Source organism: Delphinus delphis, chromosome 7, assembly GCF_949987515.2.
Source record: "Delphinus delphis chromosome 7, mDelDel1.2, whole genome shotgun sequence".
Taxonomy (NCBI): Eukaryota; Metazoa; Chordata; class Mammalia; order Artiodactyla; family Delphinidae; genus Delphinus; species Delphinus delphis.
Window position 1 is genome coordinate 43,895,891 of NC_082689.1, and position 17,710 is coordinate 43,913,600.

The window sequence follows — 17,710 nt, forward strand, 5'->3', positions numbered from 1 at the left end:
AAAGGTGCTCTTTTTCACACACAAAAATATTAATGGCCGCCCTACCTTAAACATCTTGTTTCACAGAGATTTGCTGTAATATTCTCTCTGTACTTGAAACAAATTGTTAGGTTTCTAACAAAATCTCATTAACAGAACTAAGAATAACTCAATTATTAATAATAACTTAATAGTAATGAAAGAGTAAGAGTAATTAATAGTAACTTGATTGAGTAATGAAATAGTAATGATACTGGTCTTCATCTACTTTGATGAATACCAACATTGCTCTTGATAAACTGAAAAGAGCATGGGAATTATAAGCCAGACACCCTGGGCTGAGTCCCTACTCCATCACTCAAAAGGGTGGACCTTAGGCAAATCCTAGCAAATCTGTTCCTTCCTAGGCTTACATGGTAGCTCTGACCAACCAACCAGTATACCTGCTACCAGGAATGTGTACCCAAGCAGAAGAATAAGTTTGCCACTGCCAGACCCACTCTAACTGTCATCCCCATGCTGGGCCACAGGTCCCTCCTACTCTAGTGTCCTCTGACTCTTAGAATCTTTGGGAATCCCAGCCATCTATACCCTCCTCAGGCTCTCCTTGCTCTGTCTGTTTAGGCACATGTCTTAGTCTGCTCAGGCTGCCACAGCCTGCTCTGGGTGGCTTAAACAACAGAAATTCATTTTCTCACAGTTCTGGGGGCTGGAAGTCTGAGACCAGAGTGCCAGCACTGTCAGTTTCCAGTGAGGACCCTCTTCCTAGCTTGCATATGGCTACCTTCTCACTCTGTCTTCACATGGCTCAAAGCAAGAGCTAGAGCAAGCTCTCCAGTGTGATTTCTTATAAGGGCACTAATCCCATCATGAGGACCCCATGCTCATGGCCTCATCTAACCTTAATTATCTCCCAAAGGTCCCAACTCCAAATACCATTACATTGGGGGTCGGGGCTTCAACATATGAATTTGGGGGGACACAATTCAGTCCACAGCAACACAGTTCTCTACCCTAATACCCACACTCTCTAACACAATTAGGAACAGACCCTGGGGCTCCATGAACCCTGACTGCAGGTTCTCAGGGGCTCCACCCCAGGCCCCCTGGGAGTCAACATGGTCTTTCCACCAATGGAGGATATCAGGCTCTCATCAAACCACTGTAAAATGAATATAAGAAAACTTAACAGTTTTGCAAGGTGGTTGTAACAATAAAAATATTTATGAAAACTGTATAAATTGTAAAGCCTACAATAATATTATTTCCATTTATTTTTATCGGTGATCTAGAAATTGGAAATGGAAACAATGATTTTCTGATTTAGCCTAATGAGGAAACTGAGCATAAAATTGTTCCCTATTAAAGATACAAGAATCTTCTTTGTGGAATAAAGTATAGTCCACCTACCAGTAGCATTCCTGAGGTAAGGCAACAAAAACAATCCTACCCTCGGGCATTTGTGTTAAATACAATAACAATGATTTCTTTGCTGTTATAGTCTTGGCTTGATTTCTTTCTCAGTTTACACTGTACTTAACAGATAAGCACTAGGCACAGAAAATCACACCTAAGCCATTAGGCTATTTTGGGCATCATATTCCCTCTGGTACTGTGGTTCTCCAGGCCCACAGAAACGCAGGGGCCACAGTTCTGAGGGTGAATGGAGGCTCACTGTAGGATAAAGGTCTCGAGTTATGAGTGAATAACATCAAGAGAACATTAAAGATACAGCCATCGGGCTTCCCTGGTGGCGCAGTGGTTGAGAGTCCCCCTGCCCATGCAGGGGACACGGGTTTGTGCCCCGGTCCGGGAAGATCCCACGTGCCGCGGAGCGGCTGGGCCCGTGAACCATGGCCGCTGAGCCTGCGCGTCCGGAGCCTGTGCTCCGCAACGGGAGAGGCCACGGCAGTGAGAGGCCCACGTTGAGGGCCTCTCAACCACTGCGCCACCAGGGAAGCCCCTATATTATTAATATTATACTGTAATTATATTTTTTGTTAAGGTTGGAGGTTTTTTAATTTAAAATTTTTATCTTTTGTTTATCTTCTAGAGTCTAGGGCTATTCTGAAATTTTGAAGTTGCTAAAAAAAAAAAATCTTCATCTGGGATTGAAGGCATTAAATCAACAAAGGTCGTGCGTGAGTCACCAGCTTATGACTCATAGAACAACTGATAATTTCTCTGAAACTCAGAGGATGAAGTAAAATGGGACTTTTCTAAACTAGAGCAGGATAAACAATAATAAATGCTCCACCCATGTAAGTGTTTTAAAGAAATACCAAAGTAGAAATGTGTTCACGTCACCTCTTGCTCACATTCACCAATGGCTTCCCACTTCTCTTAGAAAAACATTCTCTCTCTCAGTGTGACCTGGAGGCCTTGCACAAGCCCTGCCCACCTCGCTGACTTCTATTATTCTTCACTCTCTCCTTAGGCCATTCACACCTGTGGCTTCCTCATCTTCACTGGGTGGCTTCTATTCAAATGTCTCTCTGCTCCAGTGTCTCTTCCTCCGAGAAAGCCGCCGCCCGGCTGAGTCAAGCCGAAACAGTTGCCTCTCCTCAGTCGTTCTGGGAACCCTCATCCTGCATTAATTTTGCCATGTATCACTCATCATTATCAGCCATGAAATAATCTGTTTAGTGCTCACTGTCTACCCCAATAGGTTAGTTCCATGAGGACCAGCCTTTGTCTATCTTATTACACACTCCATATATCCCCAGGGCCTAGAAAAGTGTCTGTCACCTAGTGTGTGCTTAATAAATACTTGTTGAAGGAGTGAATTAATAATAACAATAATATTGATAATACTACCTGTTGTTTACAGTGGAGCACTTACTATGTGCTATGCATTACCTCATTCATCTTAATGCTATGAAGTTACATACAATTATTACCACCACTTTACTAATGAGGAATCTGAGGCTTAACAAAGCTAAATTGCTGACTTACCCAAGGTCAGACATACAGTTAAGTGTGGGATTTGAACCTAGGTCAAATGCACACACACACACACAGACATGCACACACAAACACGTGTGCACTCTTTACAGGTGAACTGGCAAAAAGAAGAATATAAGGAAACAGGATAGCTACTAGACTACTCAACACTCCTACCAGGGCTTGGGAAGGTGACTGGAGTCAAAACTGGACCAATTTGCTTCCTGCTCTTGTTCATTCTCCTTAAAGGAGTGAAATGCTTGGCCAACATCCACAGTTGTAACCCAGAACCATGCCAACCCTCCATCGCTGAGGAGTCCTCACTGCACTCAGCAGTCCACAACACACAGTAGCATGGTCCAGAGATACAGTCCCCAGACAAACGTAACCTAACGTTGATACTTTCCAAAAATGTCTGCGCTTCCATCTACATGTTATCTTTCTAAAGGAAAGAAAAAGTTAAGAAGTTACTGTTTGTCAGCCTACAGATTACTATTCAAAGATGTTGTTGTCAGCAGAGAAAAGGCAGAGAAAAGATGATTAATATTTGAGAAATAAGAATGGGGTGGTATTCTTCCTTCCAGCTGGAAAGGCTTTGGAGGGGTATGCTATGAAGTAAGCTCTAAGAATACTTCTTTTCTTATCTACTCTTCAAAGTATCCTAATGAAATTATATAATTACAGTCTACCAAATACTCCAAGGATAAGTAGAAATATAGTTAGCTGCTTAGGTTTTTGACTTGTACAAAAAAGGCAGTAAGTTGACACTGTATGACTTGAGATAATTAAACAGCTGGTGCAAACTCTCATACCTGGACTCACTGTCAGCAATAAACTTCATGATCTTTGGGATACCACTTGGCTTTTTGGTACCCTGATTTCTTTTTATATATAAAGAAATATCAATATTATGATTATGACCCAAATCAGGGTTGTTGCATAATTCTGACACTAATTCCTAATGAGATAGTATAAATTTGCACCTGATTTCATTTTAAAGAGAAAGAAATAAGACCTGAGGCCATGATAATTACGTAAAGTAGGCTTTTAATCACTTAAATTTATGCTACTTAGGGAAAAATATATGGGCAATATACATATTAGTGGCACAAAATCTCAATGTTTACCTGATATATGTGGATACAGTGTGTCTCTTTAAAACATATACAGCTACACACACACACACACACACACACACACACACACACACACACACACAGAGTTGGTCTTTTTATGGGAGGTTAATTATATTGATCCACTGTTAAGGAGACCTAAGCTTCAAGCTATTTTCCAATATAAAATACCAAAAAAGGTAGGGAATACATATATGTAGCACCAAGAATGGAAATTATGAATATTTTGCTATATTTCCTTAAAGAAACAAAATGTTACAGATAAAGTGGGGGCTTTCCTTGTCCTCTTTGTTCCCCATCCCAGTCCCTTCTTTTTATGTCCTGTCCAGAAAACTAAGACTAATATGAATTCAGAATGCATTTTCCCTCTATAAATGTAAATGTTTTTCTATACGATTAGGTATATCCATAAAAATATGTGTAACTTTTGAAATGCATTGTTAAAATCTGCATAAGTGTACCAAAGTGTGTATCATTCTGAAACTTGTTTTTTTCCCATTCAACATATTTTTGAGAGCTTTCCATGTTGACATATTGATCTAGTCCATTCCTTTTAACTTCTCCATAATATTCCATCTTATGCTTATACCATATTGAATGTATCCACTCCCCAATTGATGGATATTTACACTAATTCTCTTTCTCACTGTTAGAAAGCTGCAGTAAGCAAGTAATAAGCATCCTTGTACATGTCCTTCTGTGTGTGTATAAAGGTTTCTCTAGGCAGGTATATATATCTTAATATGCAATTTTCAAGCCATAGGAAATGTCCAACTTGCACATTACCATGGACTACTGAATTTGTCTCCACAGTGGTTATCTAGGTCATGAAAATTTGTAGGAGCTATCTTTACTCTTGTCTGGGGCACACTTCAAGGACTACCCACCTTGCCCCATGAGACGGTGAGGGGGGCCACCTGCAACTACAAAAGCTACAGCTCGTTCGGAGTTAGTCCTGCTCTCTTTAACTCAGTGAGTATCTCATTCAATGCAGCCACCAAAGGTGGAAGAGAAAACAAACCAAATATGACACCAATAACTAAAAGCCCTGGATTCACTTACACTACCTTGCAACAATGGCCTTTTATTCTGAACTATGAATAGCTCAATTATCAGTAATGCTGTTATTAACAAGTCAGCCTGGTAGCTATGATGTAATATAGTAATATATTTCTTAGCAAAGATGTTCTTTCCAGGGGGCTATAAAAACCAAATTACGCCCTTTCAGCTCTTGATCATAAATTCTTCTACTTTTGAGACTCTACAGCTTACAGATTAATAATGAGAATCTATACTTGAAATAGCTCTAAAAGACTTTTCCTATAAAAATGAATACCAACATCTTTGAAGGCAAAGTGGGAAAGGAATAGAAAAAAATAGAAACCTACCCACATATAAATAATAATGGCTACAATTACAATCATTCTGTATGCCAGCTATTACAGAGTTAGTCACCAAGCCCTAAAAAATAGCACAGAGAATATAAACAATCTACAGTCATCACAAATTGGGGGGAGAAGATCTCAATTTGACCAAAATGTTTTTAAGGAGGAATTACTTATTTTGAAAGCCACAAACAACTTTGCAGCCTTAAGGATCTGTACACAACCGATAATATACCAAGTCACTGTATTTTTATCAGATCTAGTGGGTCTTGTACTCATAAGCAACATAATGTATCAGAAGATTGGCAAAGTAATAATAAAAAAACCAACTGAACTCTGAATATATGCAAGTCACTGTTCTAAGCAATTGCTGTGTTTTTATCTCATTTAGTCTCCATAAAAAAAATCAGAGGTTAGTACTCATGATACTCCTATTTACAGGTAACAAAACAGAGATACAAAAAGTAATATAACTTGTCCAAAACCACATGGTTCCAAGTGGTAGAGCCAAGCTCTGAACCAGGCAACGTGACTCCCAGCCCATGCTTGTAACCACTATGTAACACTGCCTTTCATGAATAAGGACAGGAAGAAACCTTCCCCCGGAGACAGCAGCGATTCCTCTCGCTATTTTCTTACTTTCGATCTCTGTTCCTTATATTTCCTCTCCCTTGACTTTTCCCTCTCCCTTGCTTATGTCTCAGGTCCATTGATAAAACACTCCTAGAGGGCGCCTGGATCAGGTAATGGCATTGGAGGGGTGCTCAGAAAGTCATTTGCTCCTGAAGCAAGATGTGGAAACAGGTACAGCAAGTATCATACAACACAATTCCTCTTAAGCATTAGGATACTTACTTTAAGCAATAAAACATAAACTAACATTTCAATAAGATCAGAAACTCAGAATAATATCTTGGAGACAATCATAATTGATTTTCCTTAGCCCACGTCTCTTCTTTCACCACAAGGTTTCCTTGCTGATCTTATCCATATTTCTGGTTTTAACTGTCCCAAATCTGTACCCCCAATCCTAACCTCTTTGTTGAGCTTCAAGTTTTATAATAGTCAACTGTCATCTAGACATTCCCATCTAGATGTTCCACTTTTAAGCTAAACACACCCAACACTGGATTCTAATTGCCTCACCACCCTCTCCCCAATTCTGCATCTCCTTCTTGAATTTCCTACAGGATTTAGTGGAACCACTGTACCCAAGCTGAAACATGGGGGTCTCTACCATCACTTCCCACATCAAACCACTGCACTGATTTTACCTCCCTCAATTTCTGCTGCTACTGCTGCATACCAGGACTGTAACACCTCTCACTTAGACGATTTTGAGAACCTTCTCAGTGGGCTCCCTGCTTCAAAGTTACCCACTGCATTGCAAATAAATGAACATCTGTGGCCCTCCCCTGCTCTGAACCTTGCTATAATTCCCTACTGCACCCAGAATAAAGCTCCTTTTCCTAATCCCAGCACTCATCTGGCCTTCAATCTCCCTGTCTTTTCCAACTCCCACCCTTTTAGTGCTCATCCTTGCATCCTATTAACCTGGGGCTCCCCAGGCCTAAATAAACTGTTTGTTTAACTAAACGTAACAAATATCCAGGGGTTTGATTTTTAAACAACACAGAGTAATACTCCTTTAGATTATGTGTAAATTATAATTTCAAATTTACTATGAGTTCAAATTTACTATGAGAAATTAAGCCTTAACATTTTTTTTCTATTGTGGTGAAAGTCAATTTTTAAATAAGAAGTAACACTCCATTAGGACATGAGAAGGGAAAAAAGTTGTTTAAGGTCCACCAGCTTGTTTTTTTTTTAAATCAATAATTGAGTTTTTCTATTTCCATTCTATTCCTTCACTGCGGCGATTGGCATCAGAAGTTCTAAGCAGTTAAGGATTGTGTATAAGTTAGGATATAATCAGGGAAACAGGCACCGATCTTAATTCGGGGGCTTGGTTAGATAGGTGGCGGAAGAGCCAAGAAGCCAGAGTACGGTGAGAAAGCCACAGACAGCCTCCACGAGGTCCATGTCCGAAGAATGAAGGGTGAGGGCCACGTTACCAGAGCTCAAGGTCCCCCACAGCGGGCAGAGCCATAGGTGAGAGGCAGCAGCTATCAGAGATGCCGTCTGACAGGGTACAGAGGACTCCTGAGTTGAGGAGGCAGGGCTGAGAGTCTGGGAGCAGGGCTGAGTACCACAGTGGAGGGAACTACATCGAGAGAGGGCTGCAAAGATCTGCAGAGGGTTCCCCTGCAATACTGATTCCCTGCAGTTTCCCTGCAGTCTCCAGCTGAGTACTGATCAACACCTGCCTGTGAAGAAACCACCTGAGGCCAGGGCAAGAACCACATGAAAGGATTAGAGGGCACAGTCTCCAAAGCTCACACAAAGGGTAAGCTGTGACAAAGCGAGAGAGTGGCATGGACATATATACACTACCAAATGTAAAATAGATAGCTAGTGGGAGGCAGCCGCATAGCACAGGGAGATCAGCTCGGTGCTTTGTGACCGCCTGGAGGGGTGGGATAGGGAGGGTGGGAGGGAGGGAGACCCAAGAGGGAAGAGATATGGAAACATAGGTATATGTATAACTGATTCACTTTGTTACAAAGCAGAAACTAACACACCATTATAAAGCAATTATACGCCAATAAAGATGTTAAAAAAAAAAACCCTACGGAGAGCTAGGGTTTTTTCCCTTCCTCCCTCCCTCTCATCCTCCACCTGTGCCTCTCACCAGTCTGGTGGTTAGCAGTTTTGGCTGGAATGACTGGGAACCCCAAGAGAGTCTGATGTAATTGGTCTAAGTGCAGGACGAGCATTAGGAGTTTTAAAAGCTCTCCCAGGAAGTCTAATGGTTGAGTACCACTGCAGGAGGTGAACCCAGCAGACCGGGTCCTAGAAAAAGCAGCCTGTGGAAATCTGCACCATGCCATGCAAGGTAAGGAGAGGACCTGAGAGCCAGGGGATCCAGGATCAACAAATATGGCACAAAGAGGTGGGCAGAAACAAGGAAGAGGATAGGAAGCAAAACAAACATAAACACAATCCTAAATCCTTCACTGGCTGGCTCAAATTCAGCTTCCCTGATCACCCCAGCTGCAGTTTCCTCCCTCTTATAACGCTGATTGCTATCCCTCCAATCACAAAATGTTAACAGGTACTACCTCCCAAGTGTTCTCAGTTGGTAGCCGGCATCTTGCTGTCTGCTCTGGGTCTTCCTGCAGTGCCCACCAGGAAAGTCTGTATGTTCCTCCTCTTGCTAATTGCATCATGCACTTCCTTCTTTCCCTGACTGACTGGCTAGCTCATTTGGATTCTTAGCTACTATTAAGTAGTAATTAATGGCTAATAATGGTTAATCTATTACCCCTTCCAGATAGCATGTGCATGACAAAACTGACTTTAAGAATTTCAGGGCAGTCAGAGTTGCCTGAGTAGATTTTTGTGTGTCCCTTAAAATGTAAATAAATTTGAATCACATAACACAGGTGATGGCCTAATATTGAATAGTAATGATCTACAAATCTACAAATGATTAATTGCAATGTATTTTGATCACAACCCTACTCATGGCTGCTGAAACATTCAGCAAGGGGCATATAGCCTAAAAATACATTTATATCTCTAGTTAAAGAAATCTAGTCATCATCATTACATAAATTAGCCTAGAAATATGCTTGTAAATTCCAAAGTCTTGAGGTTTCAAATCAAAAGACATTTACTTTTTTTAGTGGAAATAGTAAACATTATCTTATTTGCCTGAGAAAGCCACTTTCCAAAGAGGACAGAACCCAAGGTCAAAATCAGAAATCATTTACTCTGTGTGTGTGTGTGTGTGTGTGTGTGCGTGTGCATGTGTGTTTAGACTGATAGATAGGTTTTTCCCTGAAAAACTGAGCCCAAACTGCAGAAATGTTCTAATAGTAAATGGTTCAAAATTGGACATGCTGTTTTAAAAATTGTTTCCTCATTATGAATCTATATAAAAATTTGTGACGATCCACTTTTGACTCTCTTAGAATAGTTACAATCTTTGTGGTAGTGCTGACTCCTAGAAACAAACTCCCATAGGACAGTCACAGAATACTGAAAAACATGCGTGCATACATAAGGGCCAGACAGGTATCTCCTTATGATCCTACAAGGAAAACATAAAGACTGAATTCGTACAAAGATGATTTCTCTTCATCAACTAATGCATAATGTTCTTCCAGTGAAAAGTTCACACTTCCATCTCTACATTTTCAAACCCCCAAATCTCAACCACCACTAACTGGGCTCCAGAAACTCTCACCAAAAGAAACATATCCATTCTACCTGAATACGTGGGCATAATCTCACTACAACTATCAGAATCTTCTAAACGCAGTTAATACATTTTAATGGACAGAATAAAAATCCAAAAGAGGTAAATGACCACAAACTGATGGAACCCCAGTAGGCTTTTGGGACCAACAATGCGACAAGAGCTTTCTTCTTCCGTCACATCATTAAAGAAGAAAAAAAAAAGATGCTTTTGTACGTAAAACTAGAAAATTAAGGTTAAGTGAGCCATTGGTTTTTACGTAATGAGTAACTTGTAATACTTAGGAAAGAAAACACAAGTGTAAGTTCATGTAATTACCAAAATTAATAGCAAACCCACTAGGATTTTATCATGTTCGGTATACACCTCAGACAAAAAGCAAAGACAGAAAAGAAACTACTTTTCTTAGCATGTAAGAAGAACCTAACAATTTCTTTGAAAATAAAACCTATATACGTACTCTGTACTGAGTCAACATTCAATTAACACTATTTAGTGATTAAATCATGATGTCTAGGAACTCCACTCATGGCTAAGACCTGACAGGGTACCTTTCTGGGAATAAATGGCTGTGGTTTTTAAACACGCTATTAGCCGAGGCGAGATCCTGCTCATACCAATAACCAAGCTGAAGAAATTCATCACTGTGAGTCGGATTCATCACGGTCAATCCACACAGCTCAGAGAATGTAAACATGACCTGGACAAGGTTAAAGGACATCCCCAGCCCTTAATATTACAAGGCTTTTTTTCTGATTGGTCCCAATGAGTGTGCCTCGGGGACTCTGTGTCTCTGGGAACTGCCCATACAGTGCCTGACTTTGTTTGTGACAACAAAGGGGTCAAAGATTTGAGAAACAGAAGGGACAGCACACAGCCTCCCAAAGCAAAACCAAACCAAACAAGGAAAAACACTCACAACTGTATGGGGAAAAGAATGATTCTAGGTTGAAACTTCACATTAGAAAATACTTTCTTCAGTTAGTCAAAGGGAAATTAAAGGAAAAAAGACCCATGTTTCTCAAAGCTTGTATCTATTTCTCCTTTGTAATTTCTCATGGAAACAGCAGATTTAAAGATTACCAACCACATATACACAAACACACACAGTTGCTTTCTTTTAGTTATGGCAACTTCAAATTTTAGGGACAGACATGCCATGCTTTTCTATGAGGTAAGAATGCTTAAGTGTACCTGGCTCTACATTTTAGAGCCAACAGCAAAGCAGAAAGACTTATGAAGAGCAAGGTACTATTCAAACAACTTCAGACAAACATTAATGGTGAGAAATGTTACACAAGAAACACTGGGCATTTATAGATTTTTTGCTTAGAAGGATTACATGGGAAATTTTAGGTAGAAGCAAGATTTTTAAATAGCCCATGTCTTCGTGGCAGATAAAAACACAGAGGCTTATGTAATAATCAGAAAAAATTATGTAAGATTCTCTTCCACATAATATCATGGATTAGGGATGATGGTGGGTCACACCACAGCTTTAGTAAATATAATGGACATCTTCATATACCATATATTCAAGGTCTTTCTGTGTCAGCAAGTGGCTGAGAATAACTGAAAGCTGAAAAAACATAATCCCCTTTATCCACTTAAGCCCCTCTTCATAAATGCCTGAGACAGGTGGTCGGACCCTTCAAGGTCCATGGAATAATACAGTTGACTAAATTGGTGTTCCTGTACCTGAAAACATTTACTGTAAGATTCTCTTAGCATACAGAGCAGAAACAGCATATTTTGTTTGAGATAATCCAACTAGGTTCATCACCTCCTTCCTTTTGTTTCTATTTTAAAGAGAAAGAGAAACAGAAATCCCCATTCCCACCCCAACCCTACCCCCAACACAAATGATAATATCCTTAAATGTGCCCAAAGGAGCTATAAACTACGAAAAGATAAAGTTCAATTGCTGAGGGGCAGCAACAGTACACATGTTCTTACCTGATGTGGCCAATCAATTCAATAAGCTTGTGACTAAAAAAATAAGCTGTCAGCTCAGACACATGGCTCAGGACTGAACAGACCCCAAAGAGGGTTGTCGTGCCATTCAGGTCCTCCAAATGCCAGTAGAGAAAGGTGAACACGAAGCCGTATCCGAAACCCATAAACCAAGCCACGAACAACACGGAGCCATACTGCACACTGCAAAGCAGCCTGATTAAGTCCCAGAAGTTGAAGGCCTGCACGTGGCTGGTGGTGGTTGGTGTCTCCTCAGAGGATTCTGTGGAGCTGTTCCTCTCTACTTGAGGGATCTCCACCTCTTTCCCTTTATTTTCACTGTTTTTGAAGTGGCTGTAGCGGAACCGGAACTGAGTAGCGACGATCAAGGCCATGGTCATGAGAACCCCAAAGACGATGAAGACAATCTGGTAGTTCCGGTATTCAGGGGGCTTACACCCCTTCCCATTGATGAGCACGTCCACGTGGGTGTAGTCAATGCCAATGCCCACGGACAGCATCGCCAGGCCCCAGCCCAGGGAGCCCCACATGCGTTGCAGTCCATAGCGGTCTCTGTGCTTTCCCAGATACTGGAGTGTTACCGTGTCCACAATCGTGACAGAGGAGGCACTGAAGAATTCTCCTATTATGACAACTACCAAGATCACCAAGAATATAGCTTCTACTTCTTGTTGATCATAAACAAGAGTGACTTGGTCAGAAGGTAAAGATTTGGTGGTAGTGACAATAGAAGTGGTTGTCTCCCAGGTTGCATTTCCTGGGGGAGCAGAGGTTGCAGTGCTTGGGTTCATGGTCAAGTTCATAACATGGTCAGTAATTTCATCAGTGTGAGGCTGCAGAGTGGGCGCACTGGTCTTGTTTGGAGCTGTCGAGAAGATGACAGTTTCCGTGACACTGTGCCCTGCTTCTAACATCTCTGACCCATTGTAAGGAGGCAGGTTCCTTTTCTCACGAATTCCTGGTGATGTAGTAATGGAAGAGACAATGGAGGAATTCGCTGGCAGGAGAGTGAACAGGTGACTTGAACTGGTGGGATGAACTGTCGGAGGAATCTTTGGTACACACCGCAAGGTAGCAGGTTTGACAAATCCGATGCCCAGGTTGAATAAAACCCAACACAAAAGAGAAAAGAGGAGGACGATTTTGCCTTTTTTAAAGCGATCTGCAACTACACCCCAAAAGGGGGCACTGCAGAATTCAATGAAGTATCGAATACCTACCAGCAGCCCACTCTGGCTTGGTGACATTCCCAGCTGCTTATAATACACAGGCAAAAGGGGGTAAAGAGAGCCATATGCAGAGTAAAAGAAAAAATAAAAGACCTTGGAAATTAGAAGATCATTGTTTATTTTAACACAATGTTTCTCTATCCAGTCTATCTCCTCCTCAGGAATAGCAGCTGTTTCAGAGGGGGAGGGTGTTTCATTTGAAGGTGGTTCTGGTTCCCTGGAAATACCATTAAAAGGATCGGCAAGCACATATTTTCTCTTCTGTTCCTCTTCATCATCGGTTAAGATGGCAACTTTATCATCTGTCGCCATGGCTTATCACCACCATCAGAAAGTTGATGACCTTCAAAATTTTGGTTGTTGATCTGTAAAGTAAAATTTAAAAGAAGGCTTAGTATGAAAATAATAACATTTAGACATAGAGCTTCATCTTGCCGGAAACTGAGGAGTTTCAAACTACATCTAAAAATAGTAATTGTGAGAGAGAACCATCACCACTTATCACTTGCAGCCATATAGTACTGATAAAGAAAAATGGCTTTCAAAAAATCAAGTACTCGCTTTGTGGCCGCTGACTGACTAATGCCATCTTCTAATGACAGGTGTATAGCTCACGTTCATTCTCAATCTTTTCATTGATTCCTAGGGAAAATGTACAAATGACAGGGTTTATGTCCAAACCAAATAGAGGGAATTGAAAGTAAACAGTATTTATAGTTTCTTGGTTTTACTTTTCAAATAAATCCACTGCACTATGAAGTCCAGAATTCTTAGAAAATAAAGGTAGCTAAAACCGTTCAGTTTTTAGAGAAAAACAGAAATAAGCTCTTAACCACAACCGCAAATGTGATGAGAAAGACGGAGCCAACTGCACGTTTGCATCTGTAGTTGGTCACTACAGCCATGCCAATGATATCCTGGTAAGGAAGTAGTCTTTACGCTGCTTATATCACCTACATTTTCCAGATGTGCTTTTATAGATTACAGTTTAAGAAAATGTCAGAAAAAAAATAGCAGATAGCATTTATTGAGCATGTACTCTGTGCCAGGCAACACTGAAAAATCTTTAAATGTATTAATTCATATTCATTAAAATAACCCTATTATCTTCTCCATTTTACAGATGAGAAAAATGAGGAATGGTGAGTTTAAATAACTCACATGTGGCAGAGCAAGGACGTGAACCCTCATATTATGGCTTTATGACACATGCTCTATTACACCACACTGAACTGCCAGATACCATATCTGGATAATAAAGTGCTATTAAACCTTTTTATGAGACAGGGTGCTGCATATGAACGATAAGCAATATATCAAAGGCATAAATTTATAGGAATTGTGCCACATTCCACCAGAACTTCCCTTTCTTCTATTATACAAATGATTAAAGAGTCAAAAGGTCTTGCTTGCATCAAGATTTGTCAAGTTGCAATGAATATAATTGGATGTAGGAGGTATACATATTAAATAGTTATTAATTCATTTCATCTTCTTTACTAGAGAGAAATAACTCCACTTGCCACCCCTTGGAACACATCTTGCTCTCCCTTTTCCCCAAATGAAGAATAAATTTCTGAAGATCTTCCAGAATCATGCTTGTAAACATTTTAAAATCTCTATATAGCTCCTAGGCAGACAATAGAAACATAATTTACTGAGGCCTGTGTAATAAGTCAGTTTATCTTTTACCCCCAAGGCCAGGTGTTAACGTAGCTATAAGCTTTGAAAACGTTCATGTATTTCTTTTTCTTATGTCAAAACTTTTTTATTTGAGGTAAAATTAATATAACATAAAATTAACCATTTTAAAGTAAATGATTTAGTAGAATTAGTAGATTCACAGTGTTGTGCAACCACCACCTCTCTCTAGTTTCCAAATCATACTAAAAGGTTTTCCTCAATGTTCTCTACTTCTTTTTCTTTCTTCATTATTGCCTCTACCTACCCAAGTTAGCAGCTCCAATTCTCTTTCATTACCTGAAAAGAACGGCAATTCTCCTTTGGACTCATTTTCTAAATTAATTTCATTTTGAGCTCAAACTTGAAAGAAATATTTGTTTTTAAAACGTATAAAATTATATGACACTTCTAGATAAAAATGGCAGATTGAGTGCATCTGGTTTTACTCCATCCCTAAATCCAACTAAAACAACACACACACACACACACACACACACACACACACACACACACACACTTTTAAAGTCATAATCCAAACTGGGAAAATTAAAGTGCATCTGGTTTTACTCCATCCCTAAATCCAACTAAAACAACACACACATACACACACACACACACACACACACACACACTTTTAAAGTCATAATCCAAGCTGGGAAAATAAAATAAAATTCTGGAAGCCAGAACATAGACAATTGGTAAATCACGGTAAATCTGAAAAAGCTGAAACCCTGGCTGACAATGGGAAAAGCAAGAACTAATACATTTGTTCCTCGGAATCCCTCAAAGGCTCATGGGTTGGCCATATTAGGTTTATCTGCAAGTAAGAGAGTGTGTGTTTGAGGGGGGCTTGATTAACAGAGTTAATCGAAAGTCTGGACCCCCAACTCCGAATGCCCAATTCCCTTCTCCACTCCACATAGCTAGCCAAACAACTAGAGGTTTTTCCCTCTGGAGAGGATGAAACAGAGGTTCTTGAGCCCTAGAGCAACAGGAACAGTTGAGAGTAGGGGTGCCATATTGAAAACAGGGGGCATTAAGTGAACATACACATCCTAGATTCAAGCCCTGGCCCCGACTCCAGCCTCCATCCCACTTACCTCGCTAGGTTCCCAGAGGCTGGCAAGGCTTTTATCCTCCAAGGCTTTCATCCTCCCAGAGGCTGGCAAGAACTGGAAGGTTCTTTGGGGAGAATCTGACTAGCCCGAGGGAAATGACCTCTCAATCCTGATATTGAAGCCTCCCCAACTAAAGAACCCAACCAAATCACTCCACACAGGAGTTCAGAGTCTTATCTAGCCCTGCCACTAAATATGAGCAGTCACCGAGAATTACAAGGTATTTGAGGAAAGTCTCTTCCAGGAAAGATAGAACCGAAACAAAAAGGGGAAAAAATCAATATGGAGAAAATAGAAGCTCTGTGAGGAGGAAAATATTTTTTAAAATATATTATTAATATCTATAGGAAAAGAAATGCAACTATGAAACAAAAGATAATACATATTTTTTAAGGAGGAGGAGGAAGGAATAAAAGGAATGCTTGAATGAAAAAAAAAAAGGTATAAAAATGTGTTATAGAAAAAAGAGCACACGGACTTCCCTGGTGGCGCAGTGGTTAAGAATCCGCCTGCCAAAGCAGGGGACATGGGTTCGAGCCCTGGTCCGGGAAGATGCCACATGCTGCAGAGCAACTAAGCCTGTGCGCCACGACTACTGAGCCTGCACTCTAGAGCCCGTGAGCCACAACTACTGAAGCCCACGCACCTAGAGCCCGTGCTACACAACAAGAGAAGTCACTACAATGAGAAGCCCATGCACTGCAACGAAGAGTAGACCCACTCGCTGCAACTAGAGAAAGCCCACATGCAACAATGAAGACCCAACACAGCCAAATAAATTTATAAATTTATTTTTAAAAAAAGAAAAAGAAAAAAGAGCACAAATGAAAAATTAACAGATGATGTGAAAGGAAAATTTGAGGTGACTTAGAAAAAACAAAAACAACAATAAACAGATACCTCGACCTCATGTCATATAAAAATCAATTCCAGATGAATTGTATATCTAAAAGTAAAAGATAAAATAACATAATTTTTAGAAGAAAACACAGAAAAACATCTTGAAGATCTCAGGATAGAAAAAAGATTTATTAAATAGGACATAAAAAGTGTTAAGCATTAAGGAAGAAAAAAATAAATTGGAGTACATTAAAATCAAGAGCTTCTGTTCATAAAAAGGCAACATTAAATCTGAAATGGCAAGGCAAAGAGTAGGAGAAGGTATTCTGGTGAGGGTGAATGTTATATATATTTGACACAAGAATGTATCTGATATATAAAGAATCCTTCTTAAAATTTATAGGTAAATATCAAGTAGCCCAATAAGAAAAATGAGCAAAAGACTTGAACAGGCACTTCACAAAAGAGCTTATGCAAATGGTGAATAAATATATAAAAAGATGCTCAACTTGACTAAAGTGAGCAGTGAAAGCAAATTAAAACCAGAATGCAATAATGTAACATACCTCCAAAATGGGAAAAATAAATAAGACAAATAATACCAAGTGTTGGTGAGGATGTGGAGCAACTGGAACTCTCATATATTGCTGGTGGGAGTGTAAAGTGATACACTAATAACTGTTTGGGAATAGCTATTAAACCTGAATGTATAGCCCATGGCAAGTCTAAGGTATGTATATTAAATAGTAACATATTCACCAAATGATATCTACAGAAATGTTCAGGACAATTTTAATAGCCCCAAACTGGGAGCAACCTGTCCACAGCAGAATACATGAGTTGTGTTATATCCATACAATGAAATGCCATATAGCAATAAAAATGAAAAAACTACAAACATGTGCCATGACAAGGATAAATCTCACAAACATAATGTGGAATGAGAGAAGCAAAAACCGAAAGAACATATACTACATGATTCCACTGATACAGAGTTCAAAAGTTGGCAAAACTAATTTATGCTATTATAAGCCAGGTAGACTTCTGCTTCTGAGAAGATGAAGTAGACATACTTTTCCTTACTGCTCCTGCTAAGTACAAC

The 17,710-nt window shown here is 39.9% G+C and overlaps 1 protein-coding gene across 3 annotated transcripts in view; it reads right to left on the bottom strand.

Annotated features, from left to right (window-relative positions):
- The window catches only part of MFSD6 (major facilitator superfamily domain containing 6), a 74,264-nt gene that overhangs the window by 35,180 nt on the left and 21,374 nt on the right, over positions 1-17,710 (bottom strand). For all 3 annotated transcript variants that reach the window (XM_060016409.1, XM_060016410.1, XM_060016411.1), the window contains exon 2: positions 11,721-13,332. In XM_060016409.1, the coding sequence (XP_059872392.1) occupies positions 11,721-13,279 (1,559 nt within the window). In that variant the 5' untranslated portion in view covers positions 13,280-13,332. The remainder of the gene's footprint in view (positions 1-11,720; positions 13,333-17,710) is intronic.